This window comes from Hemicordylus capensis, chromosome 5, assembly GCF_027244095.1.
Source record: "Hemicordylus capensis ecotype Gifberg chromosome 5, rHemCap1.1.pri, whole genome shotgun sequence".
NCBI classification, from domain to species: Eukaryota; Metazoa; Chordata; class Lepidosauria; order Squamata; family Cordylidae; genus Hemicordylus; species Hemicordylus capensis.
This window is the reverse complement of record NC_069661.1, coordinates 240,936,698-240,957,610: the sequence shown is the minus strand read 5'-3', so window position 1 is coordinate 240,957,610 and position 20,913 is coordinate 240,936,698. Positions and strand designations below refer to the sequence as shown.

Sequence of the window (20,913 nt, the reverse complement as noted above, 5' to 3'; positions counted from 1 at the left end):
CCCACCACTGTGCAAGGTTTCTAATGGAGTCTTAGGCATCCATTGTGCTGTGCCATGGTCAACAATAAGAGTTCAAGTCAGGAACAACCATCATTGCTCAGGCAAAGTTCCAGCCTTTACAGCCATTCCTGTTGAGAACCACCAATAGTCTGCTTGTGTGGGTAGAACCACACCCTTCCCTGCCCCGAGAGATATTCCAAGCCATAGCCCTGCTGGCTACATGGGGTAGATATGCAAAGAGCTGTGGGTACCGCGTTCTAGCAATGGCAGTTCCTAACAATAATGGAATGGACTCTCTGCTTTATCATTAATAAATCTATTTTGTACCAGCTACCTTAAAAACCAATGTAGGACACGAGTAGAAGGAATTAGTTTTTATAGAAGTGTAGCGTACCCAGCATGTTCGCTACAATGGCCATTCGGAATTTTAAATAGTGTCTTTGTACAGTTAGAATACTCTAGTTCTCATCTGCCCTATTAAAAAATTGACCAGATGGAGATTTTTTCCCCCATCCTTCTTTCTGCACAGGTTGTATTTAATTAAAAATGATTTCCCTTTTAATCCTACTCCTGACATTTTATCTATCATCCAGATGTTACCTCTGATCATTTCAGCATAGGATCAGCAGGATAAAACTTACTTCTAGTCTCTGAAGGAAACAAGAAACCAAAGTAACAACTGAAGAAATTATCATGTGGAAGTAGGGTCTCCCCTTGCCTGTGCTTTGGTCCGCCTCTGCAGAGTTATAAAGTCTGACTTTATAGGTCATCTTGTGCAACATGCTGACTTGAGAAAGCGGGGAAACAAATCAATACTTTGGGAGAAGGAAAGTTATTACTGAAACCAATATACAGCTATCAGACCTTTTGGTCAAAAGTTAAAACTGATCTGCTGCTCTGAAAAAAAATTCTCTGCGCAATTTACAATAAGCACGAATGTACATAATATGTAGAAAGTTGTGATAGACAGAGCTCTGGCCTGGACTGCAGGTGGGGAGAGGAGGGCCATATTTTTAAAATACCCTCCATGTAAAATGAAAAAGAAAGAAAGAAAGAAAGAAAGAAAGAAAGAAAGAAAGAAAGAAAGAAAGAAAGAAAGAAAGAGAAACCAAACAAAAAACCCCAACAACCCCTCTGCATGTAATTACTGTATTTTCACACAGGGTTTGCATCTGGTGAAAGGGGGTGCTGGAGTATATGATTTGGGGGGGGGCATAAAACCTGCCACCATTGCCGCAGTACTCATCCCCCTGCTGCACCACCACCACTTGTTAAATATATTACACCCAAGGTGAGGGAAGTCCCAGCAGTAAAAGCAAAGTGGAGGGGGAGGTGTATGAACAGCCTCTCATTAAGATTCCCAAATGGAGATGCTTAGAATTGAACCAGGGACCTCAAGCTGGGAAAGCATGCCTTCCACGAGAGTGTTATGACCATCACCTGTCCAAAATTTCATTTAATCCTAATGGGAGGTTCCCATCCCCCAAGACATTCCCTGGTCTCAGGAGTGGTGGTAAGAGAGAGAGAGAGAGCAGGCCATTGGGAGAGCAGACAAGGCCACTCCTTGGCATATAGCCTGTGGGTTTTACACAGGTGCAGGGTATGCAGGTGGGTTCCCCCCCACCCCAAAAGTTATAATTTTCTGCAGATTATACTCAAGTGTGGGGTATACATGTGAATATATGGCAAAGGGAGAAAGGCTGAACATAGAATGCTTCTTGATGTACTAGTTTGCTGCATGCAGAGAATGCTTTGTTTATTCATCATCATGCAAAAATATGAACACACATATAAGTGCAGCCTACAGAGGTACAGTCCAGAATTCTGCAACCTCATGTCCCAAAAGGAATAAATTGGCTCAATATATGAAGCTGCCTTATCCTGGATCAGACCATTGGTTCATCTAGACCAGCAATGTTTACTTGGACTGGTCGCAGTTCTCCAACGATTCAGGCAAAGATATTCCCCAGCCTTGCTACCTTTTAAAGTGGAGATGCTTGGGACTGAACCAGGGACCTCAAGCAGGGAAAGCATGCCTTTTACCAGAGAGCTATGACCATCACCTGTCCAAAATTTCATTTAAAACTCTGGCCTACATTTCCACTGTCCAAGTGTCCGAGTGTACATAGGTATACAAACAAGTACATTCTGGGATGAATGTCGGTCTCAAGACTCAAGACTAGCTATCTGTTTTCAACGACAAAGGCCAGAGTGGCTGGGAGATGTGGGAATTGTGGTCCAACAACATCTGAGAATCCATGAGAACCCCTACACAGGGGATGGGGCTTCTAGGCAATTCTTAGGCACCTTGTCGCTGGTTTTAAAGTTAGCTAACATTTTAGCTTAATGATGCAGTATGAAGTGCTCGGTTTTGTCCTTTGAGCTAACTGTTTCATGTGATGGTGGTGGTGGAAACAGGAGGCTTAATGAGGGGGAAAAGAAGTCTGCCCAGCAACTGAGCCCTGCTTCCTCAGCAGAAGGCAGCGACCACATAAGGCATGAAGCTTGCTGTGGCCTGATCTTTCAAAAGGTAATGATTTTAGAATTATTTTTAGTTGTGTCGCGTGCATGCAGTAATTAATCACAAATCAAATGAGAGAGAACAATCCCTGTACAGATTATACTTTTATTTAAACATATGTTCTTAAAATGTCAAGCAATTTATTTCTGCAAAGTCAAAGTTGAAAACATGACTTAAAAGATTTCACAAAGTAGAAACTTTCTTCTTAAAAAAAAGGTGCAGATTCAAGGCATTTATGGCCATTTATTTATTTTATTTACAATATTTGTATACCAGTTTTGTTCCTCCCCCACCCCTCATTACCCTATGAAGGATTAAAATGGACTATAAAAGGCTGGGTGCTCATGGGCAGACTTGTGTGCTACACTCTGGAGTTTTGTGGGGCTCTTATGTGCAAGGGGGCTCCACAGGAACAACAGACTTGCCTGCAAACTAGTTACAAGAATGGGGAATGATGCCACGCACATACAGAGCACTCCCCAATTCGAAAATGAATAGGGAAGCTCCTGCTTGTGGTGAAGCTCAGGATGTGCACCGAAGCCTCCACTTGTTCCCCAGTCAGCCCTGGTCTACGCATGCAACCAAATGAGGTAGAAGAGTCCTGAACTGCTAGAATGGACTGCACCATTTCAGATATCTAACCCGCAGCCTCCACACAGACATGTCCCTCAAGGTAAGGTGTAGCCCTCAAGGACACCTCGCGAACTCTGTCTCGACGCAGAAGGGAGTCAAACAGGGATGCATCCTGGCCCCACTTCTTTTCAATTTCTACATCGACAACATGGTGAGCCACCTTAGTAACCCAGATTTCCATCCCCACAAGCTGGCCGAAAGAAGCATCTCTACTCTTCTCTACACCGATGATGCTGCAATCTTCTCAAGGGCGTTGGCGGTGCTAGCTCAGTATTGCAAGAGTGCATAACTTGAAATCAATGACCAAATTACAAAAAAGTCATGGCCTTTGCTAGAAGACCCAAGATCTGTTCCTGGAGTATTGATGGCCACAGGGTTAAGGAGGCTGGTTGTTTTACATACATGGGGGGTGGTCCTCCATGCCTCTGGCTCAAGAAAGGCCCATTGTGATCATGTCACCCTTACTGCACAGAGGAGATCAACTGCCATCCTGAAGTTTCTGTGGACTAGAGGTGGCCAATATGTACCTGCAGCGCTCAAATTATTTGAGGCTAAGCCGCTGGCACAATTACTCTACAGTGCCCACTCGGGTCCCCTCTCCAGTTCTGCCTCACTAGAATGAGTCCAGTCCAAACTTCTAAGAGCGGCCCTACAAGTGCCATCCTGGATCTCCATCCTGTGTCTCTCTAATACTACCCTGCAATTGGAAACTGGTACGATAAAGGTCAAGGCCAGAGTGTGGATGACCATTCTTAACCTATGGCTTAAACGATCCTTCAGCCCTCAGGGCCTGGCCCCTTTGACCCTGCAGGACAGTTTTCAATCCTCTTGGAAACGGGCCGTCTGGACTAAAGTGGTGCTGATGAGCTTTCCCCCTCCTCTCCTACTTGCTATGGCCTGTGGCAAGGTGAAAACAACCCTCAAACAGAGGATATTGGACACTGAGCGCCAGACCGACCTAAGCAAGGCTCCAAGCTTCTTGTCCTCCGAAAGTATTAGATGCTCTGCTTCTCCCGCTGCGTACTCAACACAGTTGGAAATTCCAAGCCACAGAAGGGCCTTCACTCTTGCCTGTTGTCATGTCTTCCCCTCCACTGTTTTAGAAGGCAAATACAGAAAGATTCCAGTCACGGAGAGACTTTGTTCCTGTGACACTGGGGAGGTTGAAACCACAGAGCATGCACTCTTCTCTTGACCCTTTTATAGAGACAATCGTGCCAAGCTTATACTTCCATTACTCCTCAAGTACCCTGGTCACCCAAGCCAAGGCTACACCTGGATGCTGCTATCGGATGAAGACCGGGCCTTCACGTATAACCCTGCCAGGTTCTGTGTGGCAGCGTGTATGTTCCTCTGGGACCCAACTCCCAGTCCATAACCATGTATCAGCTTCGTATTGTTTTTAACTACTGACTATTTTATCTGCTTGTTCAGTATTCCCAATTAGATATCCTATTTTATATATCTTGTTACAGTCCCTTCATATTATCTCTCTAAATATAGATGTATACAGTCATGATTATAATCTTAGTGATTTTACAGTTTTCCCTCTTGTTGCATGCTTTATTGCTCTGTTGTATTAGGCTTTTAGGCAATCATGCCTTTTATTCCCTGGTATCCTTTTTATACCTTTTATGCCTTTTTAATTTTTGTTTTATGCCCATTTGGCATAATAAATATTAATTTATTATGCAAATATTATCATTTGGCATAATAAATATTAATGCTATTTTGATGTCTTATTTCGAACCTAATTTTCTTTTATGTATCACTATGCATCACTTCGCATTGTAATAATCTCCTGTATCTTATGCTGTTATATGACCGTAATAAAGACGATAGTAGGGATGTGCATGAACTAGTTCATGCACTCCCGGGAGGTGGCGGCGGGGGGGGGAGGTCCCTTTTAAGGGGCTGGGAGGGTGCCCTTACCTGCCCTGCCGCTTTCCTCCCATCGGCGCTCTCCTCAAAAGCGTAGGAGCAGGGCTGCAGCGTACCTTCTTGCAGCCCCGGTGAACATCACCACGCTAATAGCCGGTGTGGCCATTTGCGTGGTGACGTTCACCAGGGCTGCAAGAAGATATGCTGTAGCCCCGCACCAAAGCTTTTGGGGAGAGCACCAGCAGGGGGAAAGTGGAGGGGGCACTCTGCCTGCCCCTTAAAGGAAAACACACGCGCACACACACACACCCCGCCTCTGAACCGGCTCGAACACCAGACTTTCTAACCGGTTTGGCACTCCCTTTCCGGTTCGTGCACATCCCTAGAAACTAGCAGAGCAGGGAGCAGACTGAGCCAGAACCATTCTCTCTACATGGTTGGGGTTTTTTTTAATGCTTGCAGGAAAGCTGTGTTTTTAAAATTAAAAAAATGGGGGATATCATTCAAAAATGTGACACACAGCCCTGCAATCTTAAGTGGTACACACCATTCAAATCAGCTCAGGATTCTACCACATTCTCTTGCAAGAGTGGTAGATCAGGCATGCAGGAAACTCCATATGGGTGACTGGGATATTCTAACAATGTATAACTTCCAATCCAGCTGATCTGAAAAACTGGGGCTACAGCTTACAAGGCTGGAAAACCCTAGGTAAAATCCAGCAATGGGGAAGAACATCAGCACTGAGGGCTGGAAGCAGAGAGCTGGTCTTGTGGTAGCATGACTTGTCCCTTTAGCTAAGCAGGGTCTGCCCTGGTTGCATATGTATGGGAGATTAGAAGTGTGAGCACTGTAAGAAATTCCCCTCAGGGGATGGGTCCGCTCTGGGAAGAGCAGAAGGTTCCAAGTTCTCTCCTTGGCAGCATCTCCAAGATAGGGCTGAAAAAGATTCATGCCTGCAACTTTGGAGAAGCTGCTGCTAGTCTGTGAAGACAATATTGAGCTAGATAGACCAATGGTCTGACTTAGTATGTGGAGGCTTCCTATGTTCCTATGTTCACTGCAAGGTAATGCATGATGGCTTCTCCAAGGGCTGGGGAAAGTAGCTGTAGATGACTGAAGAGAAGCGGTAGTGTCATACTGCAGGAGTGCTCAACCTTGGATCCCAAGAGGCTGTTGTGCTACAACTCCCATTACCCCAACCACAATGGTCAAAGGCCATTGTGGCAGGGGATGATGGGAGTGGTAGTCTAGAAACACCGGGGGACCTAAGGTTGGTAACCCTGTCCTGTTACCTCAATATGAGGACACTAAAACAAAAATCTCCATGGCTGAAATCAATGTATGCCATGAGCCTCTCCTTTCTAGCTTGTCTAAGCCAGCGGACCTCCTTGGCTCCCACCCAATCACATCAGACGCTCAAAGGGCTTTCTCATATCATTTTCAGTTCAGCATGGGTGTAGGGTGGAAGAAGAGTTCCTTTAAAAATTTCGCTTTTAAAAAAAGACGAAATCCCTGCTGTTCCTCTTATGAATAGGTCCCCTGGATCATAACCACTCACAGAATAGATAACAGCCTGAAAACTCTGCAGTCCAACCTTAAGAGAGATCAGAGAGTCTCAGACATGAAGCTCTTGCAAGTTTTTGGTCCATTCTGACACTGGTATTATTAAGCTGAAACATACTTCTGTTCATTCTTTTCTGGAATTAATGTTGTAACTCACACGAACGTGGCAGGAGACACAGGAAAATTGGCACTGCAAAATCTTTAAATTTGAAGCTTTTCTTATTTACCGTTAGAACGGGGTACACTCCTTAGTACAATGAAACCGTGAAATGGGAGCACCAGCCCTTTAATCCTTTTGTTAAGCACTCCTTGGGTTTGGTTGCAGACAGAGATTCAAGAACATATGAGAGGGATTCCGTATCCCCCGCTCCTCTCCCCCCCCAGGTATCCTGAATTAGTCTCTGGTCTAAGCCATAGGCAGGTCATAGTAAGCTGCGTATCTGCCAGTCACATGGTGGTAAATCTGCAGAGAGGTGGGGGGGGGGAGAGACAAAAAAGTTTACCAGAGCAATTATAGAAAAGCAGAAATTAAACAGGTGTAACAAAGCCGACAAATTAAGGGCAGGTTAACAAGAAGGCGGATGCAGTTTATAGACATTTAATTACTCACATTGATTAAAATTGTTCTTTATTCAAGTTTTCCGAAGACTGCTTCTTTGAGCAAGTACAAGATGATCTCATTTTACCCTACAGGCTTCATATTTTATTTGCAAAATGTATGTGTTCCTCCTTCTCCAAGTAGCTCAGAGTGCCCTGACAAGTAGGAAGTCTGGGCTGAGAGAGGAGGCCAAAGTTCTAGGAACATAGGACACTGCCATATACTGAGTCAGACCATTGGTCTATCTAGCTCAGTATTGTCTTCACAGACTGGCAGCGGCTTCTCCAAAGTTTTAGGCAGGAATCTCTCTCAGCCCTATCTTGGAGAAGCCAGGGAGGGAACTTGAAACCTTCTGCTCTTCCCAGAGCGGCTTTATCCCCTGAGGGGAATATCTTTCAGTGCTCACACATCAAGTCTCCCAATTCATATGCAGCCAGGGCAGACCCTGCTTAGCTATGGGGACAAGTCATGCTTGCTACCACAAGACCAGCTCTCCTCTCCTCTCCTCTTCTACGGACCAGCGGAACGTGGTCCAGCGGACCTCTTCTCTTCTACGGACCTATGGAAGACCAGCTCTTCTCTTATAAGCTGCATGGGAATTTGAACCCAAGACTCCTTAGCACTAATCCAATACTCTCTCCACTACACCACACCAACTCTTTAATGATACAGGCGGCCATTTGTTTTGGATTCCTAGCTAGGCCGGAATTTGTATTGATACTTCCTACATCCAAATCCAGCACATTCTCGGTGGTTAATGGTGGATTGTGATGCAGTGGCTAATGCACTGGATTGGGCTACGGGAGATCTACTTCCTAAGATCACCAGAAGCACATTTCTGACTATGCCATCCACATGGCAAGCCTCAATGGCAAAGTGGGGCCAGTTCGCATAGCCCAGTTCGCATAACTGGTTCCAGTTTGCACAGTCAAACTCGGATCCACACTGCCTTCGAGGACACCATTCACATGGAAAATATAACCTGAAGAAGGAACCAGGACCACTTGGGTATTGTGGCTGTATCTGCGGATGGGCCAGGTCACAGATAATGTAGCATTCTCTACATCATTACAGAGAGGAGCAGGGCAATAGATAAAACACATCATACAAATCCAGCTGGCTGCCTCGCTGGGTAGAAAGGAAGGTTTCTATTCTTCTGAGACTTGTAAAGCCTCAGATAGCAGGAGACCCATATTTGAGACCCTGGGGAGAGCCAGTGACAGTCACAATAGCCACAATTGGGCTCGAATGGCCAGTTTGAGTAAGGCACGTTAAAAGCCGAATGCCGGCAGCCAATTTAAAATGTGAAAATCATGCACACACAGAGTACAAGTCTCTTGTGGGCCTGTGCCACCCCAAGAATGCTAGAAGTAACAATGAATTCCCCTCTGCACCTCCAAACACATGGCCAAACTTTATATGGCATGAACAGCCACGATTTTTATTCATGTGTCTACACTGGTTAAAAAAACAACAACTAACCTGTCTCTCAATATCTCCCAGCAAAGAACTGGCACCGAGGCGGAATAGTTCTGGTCTCAGCCACTCAGCCCCAAGTTCTTCTTTTATCAGGGAGAGCCAGACAAGAGCATCTTTGGCACTGCGAATGCCTCCTGCAGGCTTAAATCCAACCTTGATTTTTTTTTTCAAAACAGAAAACAAAACACACACACACACACAGAAACAAACAACAACTCAGATGACAAGAAGATATAATTTGAGGAACACCAACAGCTGAGATACAAAAAATAAGGGATTTGCAAATAATGTAAATGCATCTTGTATGAATTTTATACAAAGTAGGAGAAATGTTTCACAAAAATATAACTAGTACAATTCACACGATCAACAGTTCATATGATTGAGGAGACACCTAGAGGAGGGGTAGGAGTGTGCACGGACCAGTCCGGGGTCATACAAAAGGCATCCGGACCGGTCCGGAATTCAGCCGGTCCGGCGGGGAGTGTGTCTTTAAGGGGGGGATAGTACTCCCCCCCCCGCTGCTCTTCCCCCTCCAGCGCTGGACTTCCCAAAAACGTTCTTGGGGCGGCAGAGTTCCTCCCTGCCACCCCTGCCCCCGTCATTGTCTTCAAAGAGTTAACAAGTAGAAAACGCTGGCGCTACGCATGCGCCCTTCGTGGCGTGCACGCTCGTCTCCGCCACTGGTGCGCGGGCGCCACATACATCGTTGTGACGTATGTGGTGCATGTGCCGGCAACGGGTGTGCGCACCGCAAAGGGCGCATGCGTGGCGCCAGCTTTTTCTACTTGTTAACTCTTTGAAGACAACAATGGGGGCAGGGGCAGCAGGGAGGAATTCTGCCGCCCCAAGAACATTTTTGGAAAGTCCAGTGCCGGGGGGGGGTGTTAAGTACTAACCCCCCCCCAAGACACACTCCCCCCAGTGCCGGACCACACCTCCGTGGTTCCGTGCACATCCCTAAGGAGGGGACGCCCCTGCATTCTGCTTCCCATAGTGGCCAACCAGTTGCCTCAAGAAACTCCACAAGCAGCATGGAGAGAACTATAGACTTTGGGTGGGCAAATTAGGCCTTTCAGCTGTTGCTGAACTACAACTCCCTTCATTCCCAGCAACAATTAATTATGACGGGGAATGATGTAGTTCAGCAACAGCTGGAGGGTCATGTTTGCCCCCCCCGTGGCCTTAGTCAATAGCTCTCTCCTGCTATTATTTCTCAGCGACTGGTATTCAGAAGCCTCCTGCCTCTGAATGTGGCACTTGGAACATCTGAGGACTGGTGAGAGGCATGTGAATACCTTCCCCTGTGCCCAGGGCTGTTTGCATCTGCCACCAGGACCCAGAAGCTGCAAGAGACCTCAGCAGCAATCCGAGTGAGGAAGTCACAGCCTCGAGGGACCCCTAGCGTCTAGCTCCTTCAGCAGCCACTTCCAGGCTGGAGTTGTTTCTTGTGCTGGGGCCCAGAGATTCTGCAGCACTGTTGCAACAGGGACCTCTGAGGATTGTCTGACACTCCCTAAGCCAGTGCCTCTTGCATCAGGAAACACCACAGGCATCTGCAAGAGGAGGTTCTGCCCAGTAAGAAATGCTCAGATTATTTATTTATTTATTAGTATTTTAAGTATGTTGTAAAACTGCCTCGAGAACTTTGGATAGGAGGCAGGATGTAAATATTTCAAATAAGTCAATACCTACATGGTGTAGTGGTTAGAGTGCTGGACTAGGACCGGGGAGACCCGAGTTCAAATCCCCATTCAGCCATGATACTTGCTGGGTGACTCTGGGCCAGTCGCTTCTCTCTCAGCCTAGCCTACTTCACAGGGTTGTTGTGAAAGAGAAACTCAAGTATGTAGTACACCGCTCTGGGCTCCTTGGAGGAAGAGCGGGATATAAATGTAAAAATAAAATAAAATAAAATAAAATAAAATAAAATAACAGTACTGCTACAAATATTTATACATTGCTGAACAGAACGGATGTTCTCAAAGCGGTTTGCACAATAAATAAATAAATAAAACAAAGATGGCTTCCTGCCTGGAAAGGGCCCCCCACTCTAAAAAAGAACATAAGGTGGGCATCGGCCACAGCCACTGGAAAGTGCTCTGCTGGGGTTAGATAGGGACAGTTGCTCTCCCCCTGCTGAACAGAGGAGAATCAGCGCTTTTAAAAGGTGCTTCTTTGCTCAGTTAGCAGGGGGTAGGGGTTGGCAGGCTTACCCTTCATGAAGTGGATTGCCTTGCCATTCTGTATAACAGAAGTATAAGTCCCTGAACAATATTAAATGCTTAAAGTAAAAGAAGCAGGCATAGCTGCTTTTAGATTGTGAGCCCTCTAGGGACAGGGTTCCATCTTATTTCTCTGTGTAAACCGCCCTGAGCCATTTTTGGAAGGGTGCCATAGAAACCAAATGAATGAATGAATGAAATCTACAAATTGAAATTGAAAGGCTGTGGCAGAAGAAGACCAAAATAATTCCAGTGGTCATTGGCGCCCTGGGTGCAGTTCCAAAAGACCTTGAAGAGCACCTCAACACCATAGGGGCCACAGAAATCACCATCAGCCAATTACAAAAAGCAACTTTACTGGGAACAGCCTATATTCTGCGATGATATCTATAATAACAGCAACAACATTGACAATAAAATTTAGCCATCCCAGGTCCTTGGGAAGGACTCGATGTCGGGATAAAACAAACCGGTCAATAACACCTGTCTGACTGTGTAAACAAGATAATAATAATAGCTGAAAGCATGAACCAATGCTGTTGCAACTTAACACACAGTCAAACTGTGCTGTGCTGATGTGGCAATGGTGCTTTCCCCCCACTATGGGAACAAACACCTACCCAGATCTGGAAGCTCCAGTGCACCGGGTGAGTGAGCGAGTGCACATGGCCACAAGGGGCTTGTGCATGAGCAGGGGCCACCCTGCAGGTTGCAACACTGTCTGCAGCATAGAAGTGGATGAGGAGCCTATTCCTCACACAGTACACCAGCATGCACACCTGAGCTCCACTGAGGTCTGGATCAGGCCAAGAGTTATGACATGCATCTAGGTTTCCTCGTGCATTTCTTCAATGCCATTACATTTCATTGGATTTGATAAATTTCTGTTTGTAATCTGCATGGTCCACAAGTGCTTGGGATGACACTCACTAATATAACTTAATAGAACATGGGAAGCTGCCATATACTGAGTCAGACCATTGGTCCATCTAGCTCAGTATCGTCTGCCCAGACTGGCAGCGGCTTCTCCAAGGCTGCAGGCAGGAATCTCTCTCAGCCCTGTGAAGTGGAGATGCTGCCACGCGGGAACACAGAACCTTCTACATGCAGGTGCTCTTCCCAGAGTGGCTCCATCCCCTAAGGGGGAATGTCTTACAGTGCTCACACATGTAGTCTCCCATTCATATGCAACCAGGGCAGACCCTGCTTAGCTATGGAGGCAGGTCATGCTTGCTACCATAAGACCAGCTCTCCTCCCATAGGAAACCTCCGTGTCAAAGGAGGAGGTGAGAAAGTTAAAAAATGAAAACAGAAAATTAGGATCAACTGTGCACGTGGTGTCGGGGCCAGAAAACCTCCCTAAGCAGGTGGAAGAGCTTCTGTGCCTACATGCAACACAGCTCCTGAGTTCCTGGTACTTTTTGGATCACATCTCCTTGCAGTACATAGAAGCCTGCTGGAATTCTCCTGACTTTTGGGGAATGGCTTGTTGGTGAGTGCAGGGAGCCACTTTTGGATGGGGTCTCAGAGGAACTGGTTCACAAATGGTAGCTCTGTGCACAACCCTTTGCATACTGACTCTCATCTTCTTCAGACTTGAACATTCATGTTCCCCCAAAGCATTCCATTCATTTCCACCCATCACTGCTGCCCATTCCTATCCTCACTCCCTTCCTGTTTGCTGACTTTCTAAAGAGCCCATCCGACTGCCAGAATACACCATATATTATTATTTTATATAAAATGTTTCATTCAAGAGCTATAAAAAGTCTGGCTACTTTCCCCCTGCTGTTTCACCGCATTTCATTATTTTGTTTAATAAGTTCATCTCCTTGAGAATTTTTCTCGTCACCTTATATTATTAAAAGTAATAAGTTTTCCTGGACTGGGGATTTCCCAACAGAAAAACCAATTTGTGTGTGTCCTTCAGTAATGACAGGAAAAGATTATTTCCCATTATGCTGCATACTTTTCATATCACCACCACAGCTTATCATTCAATAAATGTTACTCTGCAACCCGCTTCTGTCATTGGAAGAAGTTTAATTTCTACATTAACCTGTTTTTACTAGCCAACGCCTTGCTAGAAAGCATCTGTACGGCAGCCAAATTGGTTTGTTAAGGAAACCATTTAGAAATCTCTTGTCAGTGATAAAATTGTCTTCATTTAATAAAAGGATATAAACTCAGTTTACATCTAATTTTTCCCCCCCTGAGCAGGTGCACACACACTTTCAGTTAATAGAACTTGCTTTTAAAAACACACACACACTCCATAAATTCTGTTTAAATGAAAGATAAATTAAACAGTTATCTTAAATGACATGCAAGAGCTTTGCTGAGGCAACATAAAGGTCCAAAATCACATCCTCCACCACGCAGAAGTATGCAGCCAATGAAGAGCCCTATTATGTTGCCACATGAGAAAGGATGAGGATGTCTGGAAAGGGCGCCATTGCTTCGGCTGCAGACTTCACCTGCTTGGAGAATGGTCAGGAAGGATAACTGCTGAAGGCACTGGGCCGGGTATAGTTATGTGCCGAGATCCACATCCCAGCAGGAGACATACTACCAACCACAGAATCACAAAATGTTAGAGATGGAAGGAACCTTGGAGGACTTCCAACCCTATGCTGTCCTCAGTGCAGGAATCTGCTACGACATCCTTAAGAGATGGTTAGAATATAAGAACAGCCCTGCTGGATCAGGCCCAAGGCCTGTCTAGTCCAGCATCCTGTCTCCCAAAGTGGCCCACCAGACGCCTCTGAGAAGTCCACGGGCAAGTGGGGAGGGCTGCCCTCTCTCCTGCTGTTGCTCTCCTGTAACTGGTATTTAAAGGCATCTTGCCTCTGTGGCTGGAGGTGGCCTTTAGCCCTCAGGCTAGTAGACAGACCTGTCCTCCATGAATTTTAAAGTCATCCAAGCTAGTGGACATCACCACATCCCATGGCAGAGAATTCCATAGAATAATTATGCACTGTGTGAAAAAGTCCTTTTTTGTTGTTGTTGGCCTTCAGTTTCATGGGATGACCCCTGGTTCTAATGTTGTGAGAGAGGGAGAAAAAGTCCCTCTGTCCACTCTCTCTACTCCATGCATGTCTGTTTCCCCTCTGTTGGAAAATATCTAGAGAACAGCCCATCACCACCTTGGCGTTTGGCTCTGCAGTTTTTCCTCCTTGGTCTTCCTGCCCTCTCTGATGGTGATGGTGTGAATTGGGGACAGATGGAGTGGGGGAGTGACCGGGCAGAAGCAATGACACAGTAAGCCCACTCAGTATCTTGCTCAAGGGCCCCCAAAACCTAGGGCCAGGACTGATATCATGAATGCAGGTGTCAATGCCCCCATGCTAACCGTTTGGAAAGTCAGAGTGAGAGAGAATGATAATTTCTCCCCTCCACAAACAAGTGCCACAATTTCTCATGTTAGCTTGCACTAAGTGCTTGCACTAAGTGCTTGCACTTTGAACAATTACCATTAAATAAAACGGAGGAGCAGGAGCAGGAGGAGGAGGAGAAGACAACGACAACAACTACAACAACCCTAGAGCATAAGAACATGCTTCCTTTCTCTTTCACCATGCTGTTACTTTCAAAATACATGAGCAAGGCACCAATGCACTGGAAAGACGGGTATGGTATTATGTTACCTTATAGCCAGTTTTCCAGTGGAAGTCTCGAATGGCTCTTGCCATAACCAGCCCTACCGGAATGATAGCATTAACAGCTTCTTTTCCTGTAGAGGTCTTAATAAAATCAGAACCTTGGGGGGTAATAAAGAAAAAAGAAGAAGCTTTCTGTTACTAAAATTATAATTACTGGTTTATATCATTTATTTTATTTTATTTTATTTAGTACAATATTTGGTATCCCACACTTTTGATCCCAAAAGGACCTCCAAAGCTTCTTAGAACAGACAAATGCATTATAATCCAGGGTTTCTCAAACTTAGGTCTCCAGATGTTGCTGGACTACAACTCCCATTATTCCCAGCCACAATGGATGAAGGCCTGATGTGGCTGGGAATATAGCAACAGTATATGAGGACTCAAGCTTGACACCCTCTGGATTATATTCTGTAACACCCAACAGCATCAAAAAGAAAACTTCAAGCAGGCATAATGTTACCAATTAGTCCCAGCAGCAAATATTTCCTCTTGCCTCCAAAAACCATCTGAAAAAGTCATATTTCCCCCTGACATAATGTGCAATGATCCATGTGTGTTTTAATGAAATGAGTGGGTAGTTGCACAAGAGTGCTTTTGCACAAATGCAAAAAATTACGCAAATGGAGTCGTACGATGGACAGCCATTGGAAATAATGGCCACCCATCACACAACCGCATTTGCACAGTTTTTGCATTTGCAGAAGAGTGGCTTTCACTCACACGTGGGCAGGGACGAGTGATTTTTACCAGTCCTCTCTTTCCTCTGCAGCCCTCCACTTGTCCATCAAAAATACATCCCTGAGCACTGGGGGACTCTCGGGACAGATTTCTGGCAAACAAAGGATGCTGCAGAGGGAGAGAACATTAGCAAAAAATGCCTCCCCCTCCCCTCCCCCTGTGCATGTACAGAAATATTTTGCTTAGATAGTCTGGGTGCTTCCCACTGTCTTTTATGCCCACCCACCTAAAGATTGGAAAAGCAGGGTCATGGATGCTGATCTAAGCATAGAGGAAGCTACATACAGGGTTAGGTAGTTGTCCACATACCCTGGCCCCAGATCAATTTGGGCTCTAAAAGTTAACACCAGCATCTTGAATTCAGCCTGAAAGCAAACTGGTAACCAATGCAGAAGGTATAATATTAGAGATATTCTATGCTCTGTGTAGTGAACTTTGGCAGCTGCAGCATTGCAGACTAATTAAGTTGCCACCGTTCTTCAAAGGCAGCCTCACAGGGAGCATATGGCTTGTAGTTCAAAGTATTTCTCTCCACGACAAGGGAAATGCAGCCACTGCGGGTTTGGGCATCTCTCATTCCAGAGAGATGCCACTATACTGCTCACCTCTGCCAACACCTCTAGAGGGCTGACTCTAAAAATGACAACAATAAAACCCAACCAGCAGTAGTGGAGGTCCAACAAAGTGAGACCCCAACCTCAAGGATCGGCCATAGCCTAAGGTAAAAGCCCAGCAGCAACTCCAGAGACACTGCAAATTTTTACTCTCAAGTATGAGAAACACAGGTCAAACCCTTGTAAAATTTTGACAGACCCAAGTATGCCATAGGAGCTGAAAAACGACAGCTGGTATGCAGTGAATTAAAGCACTTGTGATGTAGCTCTGCTTCTGCATGGTGGGTGCTCAGTTCCTACCATTCTCCCCTTCCTTTCTCACAGCTTTAGTCTGCATATAAGCCAGCAGCTCTAGACTTCTTTAAACTTCCCTCCTTGCTTTGGAGCCTTAGTTTTCCCACCAGGAATCTTCTCAACATGTCGTGGCAATCACAGGGACTAGAAACCTAGGGAGTTTTGTTTAAGATTAATAGTGCTCAATGACAGGAAGCTAACAAGGATGCAAAAGTACTGAGTGCACTACCTGCGTTATCACACATCTACGGGCTGTTCATTTCAAAGGGGACTCAAACCAGGCTGCTTCTGACTGCCACTTTAAGAGCTGAAAGGCAGCAGCAAAATATGCAGCATGGATGCCTTCCGTATTGCTGCTCCAACAGTTGCTTCACTTCTGTTCTAACCTGGCATTGCAAGTAGGATTGTAGATGTGCCCCACAGCAGAAGGGGGGGGGGGGAAGAGTGGGCAGAGTGGACCAGGAGGTATTGTTGCTGCCTATTATTCTGTAACTCCTGAAAACTTTCTGTACTGGGCACTGGCACCCCACACTGAGCCCTCCTTAATCCTGGTGATCAAAGCCTTTTCCTCCTCTGTAGAAGAGCAAATCAAAACTCCACCCCACATTTTTCTGTGTGTCCCCCCCACATTTAATTGCAGAGTTTAAGCCCTTTAGCACAATACTTCCCCTCCCTCCTCCTTTCAGGGTAAGGTAAGTCAAAGCTTTTATAAATCTGGTAATTAGAAATCTCTATGGTACAGTTTCATTAAAAACTTTCATTAAACAACATCTGCCCTTGTATAGGGTCTCCTAATCAATTTGGTCAAACAGAAGGGCTTCTAATCGGCTGTTGATAAAAAATAGAAGATGAAATTTTAATTCTAATAGATTAACCACAAACTCAAGATAGTCCTCAAAATCCATCTTGCTCTATTCTCCAGTGGATTTAACGACTATTCAGCAACTCATTACTAAATAGAACAAGATGAACATTTTCCAGTTCATTAAAGAAATGTACTATGTATTTTTGCATTGTCCTCATGATTCGTTACAGGGAGTCTTAATTACAAGATAATGGATAATGGTTATTAAACGCCGGCTCCAGTAATGAAGCTCTATTCATTTGCGAGCCTTGGAGACTGCAAAGAGGGGAAAATAAAATTACTAGCTTCAAAAGATTAACGGATCAAATTATTATTCAATTTTGAAAATCTCATTCAGACTTTGCAGAAACAAGAAGGATTTTTTTTTTAAAAAAAATACTAGTATTAGGACTATAGTGATGCACTTATTTTTTAAAATAAAATAATATCTTAAGGCTATTAGCAGAATAATCAGCTTGAGATGTGATTATCAAACATACAGCCAATTTAGCAGCATCTTCTAACAATGAAAACAATACATTTTTTATTTCACGGACAAATTCTATTTATGATACAAGCGAGAGCTTGCTAGCAGGATTCCATAAAGAACATGGAAGATGTATGCTGCCACAGAGCATTACAATATAAAGGTATTATTAACATTTTATATTCCACTAATGAAAATGGGGAAGTTAGGGGGGGAAATCAAACCACTGCTTTAAAATGGAGACCATTAACATAATTCACACTAACTTTATAAATAAGGTGTTTCTGGCTATATTATTCACCTGTCAGTGCTTTTATTTTATTCTTTCAGAGAGTTGTGATTTTTTTAAAAAAGAGGTCAAAGTTTAGGCAAAGGGAAAATGCTAAGAGCCTGATCCCACAATCACTTTTAGCTTTGATGAAACAACAGCAGAAGTTGTTTGTGTTAGAGCCAGCGGAGACTGAGTGGTTTCCAGCAGATCTTGCGGCACTGGACCTGGTGCCATGGTTTGGCCAAGTGCTGAGACAGCCTGCAGTGGGGTGGTCAGGTTAGGGCATGGTGGGTGAGGGCCAGATGCAAGAGATGCAGTCAAGGATAGGCCAAGGCTGGTACCAGATCAGGGCAAACAGGAACAGAACATTAGAGGCAGGAAGCATGCTCAAAGACAAGCTGGGATCAAGTACCAGGTGAGAGAGATGAAGTGGAGGGCCAGAGCCAGAAGATGTCAGCTGGGTTACTGGCCAGGTATTGAAGGAGATGAGGCAAAGCAGGGGTGGTGTCTGTTGCTACTCAGACAAATTAGCTTGGAGAAAACCATTTTATAGGATCTGGTGAGTCCCCACTCGGCGAAGGAATCCGCTGACCACATCCAGGCTAGATGTCAGCTGATAGGCCCAACACTGCAGCCTAGAGGTCGTCCTTGCTCCATGGATGTTTACTCTGTCCGGCTTGCTGAAGAGTCGTGGTGCAGAAAGTAAGGAAGTGACGAATGGCTGCTGGTTCAAGACACGTGTGTGTGTGTGCACGTGCACACATGCACACCCACACAAATACACCCTACTGACACCTGGGCACAATGGTGTAATGACACAAGGGATCAAGCAGTAACAAAAGGTCAGAGTAAGGTGATAAATTGTTGAGGTCATTCACACAATCAAAAACTGTGTTCTACCAGGTTTGGGAACTGTGTATGCTCCCAATTTTTTGTTGTGTGGGAGCAAGGTTTCCACACAACCAAAAATTGGGAGCACACACAGCTCCCAAACCTGAGTAGAACACAGTTTTTATTGTGTGAATGACCTCGGGAGTGATTAAGATCTGGAAGAAAGGGCAGGAGGTCCACAAAGCAAGAGGCAGGAACACTTGGGTTAGTGTCTCAAAAGCAGATGCTGCCCATCCATACTGGCTTTGGAGAAAAAGAAGGCAAGTGGAAGACCAACAGAGCCAGTGCGGTCTACTGGTGAAGGTGCTATTCTTTGACCAGGAAGATTAGAATTCCAGTCCCTACTTGATGATGATTGCTGTCTCCCTGCCTAATCTCGTTCATAAAGATGCCGTGGGATAATGGGAGACAGCCCAAGTCCATGTACGCTGCTCTGAGCTCAATGGAGGAAGAGTGGGATGCAAATTGAATGAAAGTAGGAACATGAAGAATCTCAATTCAGAAAAAGAGCACATTGCAAGCAGACTTGAATACAATGTTAAATGCAAATAAAGCTCAAGGGTGTTTTTTTTCCAGGTGAACAAAACCTAGAAAGAAATCTAGACCAAATGCATTTTAGGAGGTCATTTTTTAGGCTCCAGTTCTTAAAAATATTGGCTTTAAATGTTAGGCTTCAATTCGGGGCAAGAAGATGTAGAAGTTCCAGAGTGGGACTTTCTTGCAAGGATATTTGGAGAAGAGAGATGAAGAGGGGAAATGCATGCTATTTGGTGCATTTTGATATTGAAACAAAAGTGAATGCTTTTGGAATAAGTCACTTTGATCCAGAAATAAAAAATACCCAACCTGGCAAACATCTAGAAACAAGATGAGCAGGACGAGTGTGTGTTCCCTGCTATTAAGCCCTTCAGTTCAAATGCTGGATTAGTAAATGGTAACCATTTACATGATTAAAACTGGAGAGTGGTATTGAGCTAGCTATATCCAAGAACAATATTATGGTTCCATTATTAAGCAGTAAAGAGTAATAAGCAGCATAGCTATCACAGAGTAATCACAATCTTTGCGTTTCCAAGTGCTGTAAACACCCCGGGGACATGATTATCTCCTGATAACCTCAGACTGCTTAAAGTTGCTTTACTCTTAATAAAGAATAAGGACACAGCCTGCAATTTAAAATAATGCAGAGCAATCTGGTTGCCGCATAATCATTTCGTGCCACAATTTTCATTGCAATCCTTTAAATGCATGGAAATCCAAATTGAATACCCAGATTACAGTGTTAACCAAAAGCTACAGACATGCCCTCCCACAGCCGCTGCCGCCATTACCTTTAGCACAAGGCCACGGCCCTCTGCAAATCTGCCAGGCCTATGACTAACCAGAGCCTGAGCCATACATTCCCAGGGTACAGCGGAAGTTGCTTTTGTGCGGTCATATTCCACACCACTGCAGAAGCGCTTATAGCAGGAGCTGGGAACTGAAGACCAAGGGCTAGATTCGGACCCCTGAGGCAGGGGGTTCTCAAACTTGGGTTGCCAGATGTTGCTGGACTACAACGCAGAAACATCTGTCGAGAGAAACTGAAGAGCTGCCCAGTTGGACCAAGGGTCCCTCTAATAGACCGGCATCCCGCTCCCCACGGTCACCAGCCAGATGCCACCAGAAAGAACACAAGCTGGACACTAAGGAACTTTGTGGGCTGGGAGGAGGACGGTGTGGTTACTTCCCACACCAGCAGTGTCAGCACCAAAGCTACCTTTGCACTGGCACAGGAAGCAACTACTTTAACTACCTCGTTTTTGTGATTTGTCGTTACAGGTATGGTGACTGCACGGGTGGTCCTAATTATGTGGAAACACTCAGAAGGGTTATATACACAACTTCTTTCCCCTTTCCTTTCTTTCTCCTTAAACCAGAAGTCAAGAGTTAATTCTGTATGTGGGGGATTAAAAAGCAGGATTCTAGCTCTTAAGCTTGCAAATATTGGCTTGAACATTTGCGGGCAAGTGTTGAACTCCCAATTTAACAAAAGAAATGATAAAAATGCTCTTTTCTTTACTCCACCCTCTAAATCAGGCAGCTCAAATGAGGAACATTTGGGATTTGGAGTGGATTTGGTTCCAGGGCCTGGAATGGAGCTTGGGCTTCAAGCAAAAAAAGTAGATCCAACAAACCTGATGTCTACCTATCCCTAATTTGGAGA

At 45.0% G+C, this 20,913-nt stretch overlaps 1 protein-coding gene across 4 annotated transcripts in view; it reads right to left on the bottom strand.

The window, feature by feature from the left end:
- Nucleotides 1-2,612: 2,612 nt before the first annotated feature.
- The window catches only part of DERA (deoxyribose-phosphate aldolase), a 63,467-nt gene continuing 45,166 nt past the window's right edge, over nucleotides 2,613-20,913 (bottom strand). For 2 of the 4 annotated variants that reach the window (XM_053253760.1, XM_053253761.1), the window contains exons 7-9: nucleotides 14,551-14,663; nucleotides 8,682-8,831; nucleotides 6,802-7,064 (exon numbers count right to left, since the gene is read on the bottom strand). In XM_053253760.1, the coding sequence (XP_053109735.1) occupies nucleotides 7,008-7,064; nucleotides 8,682-8,831; nucleotides 14,551-14,663 (320 nt within the window). In that variant the 3' untranslated portion in view covers nucleotides 6,802-7,007. Of the gene's footprint in view, nucleotides 4,249-6,801; nucleotides 7,065-8,681; nucleotides 8,832-10,373; nucleotides 10,549-14,550; nucleotides 14,664-20,913 lie in introns of those variants that run through there. The other 2 variants (XR_008308137.1, XR_008308138.1) reach the window with 2 other exon arrangements.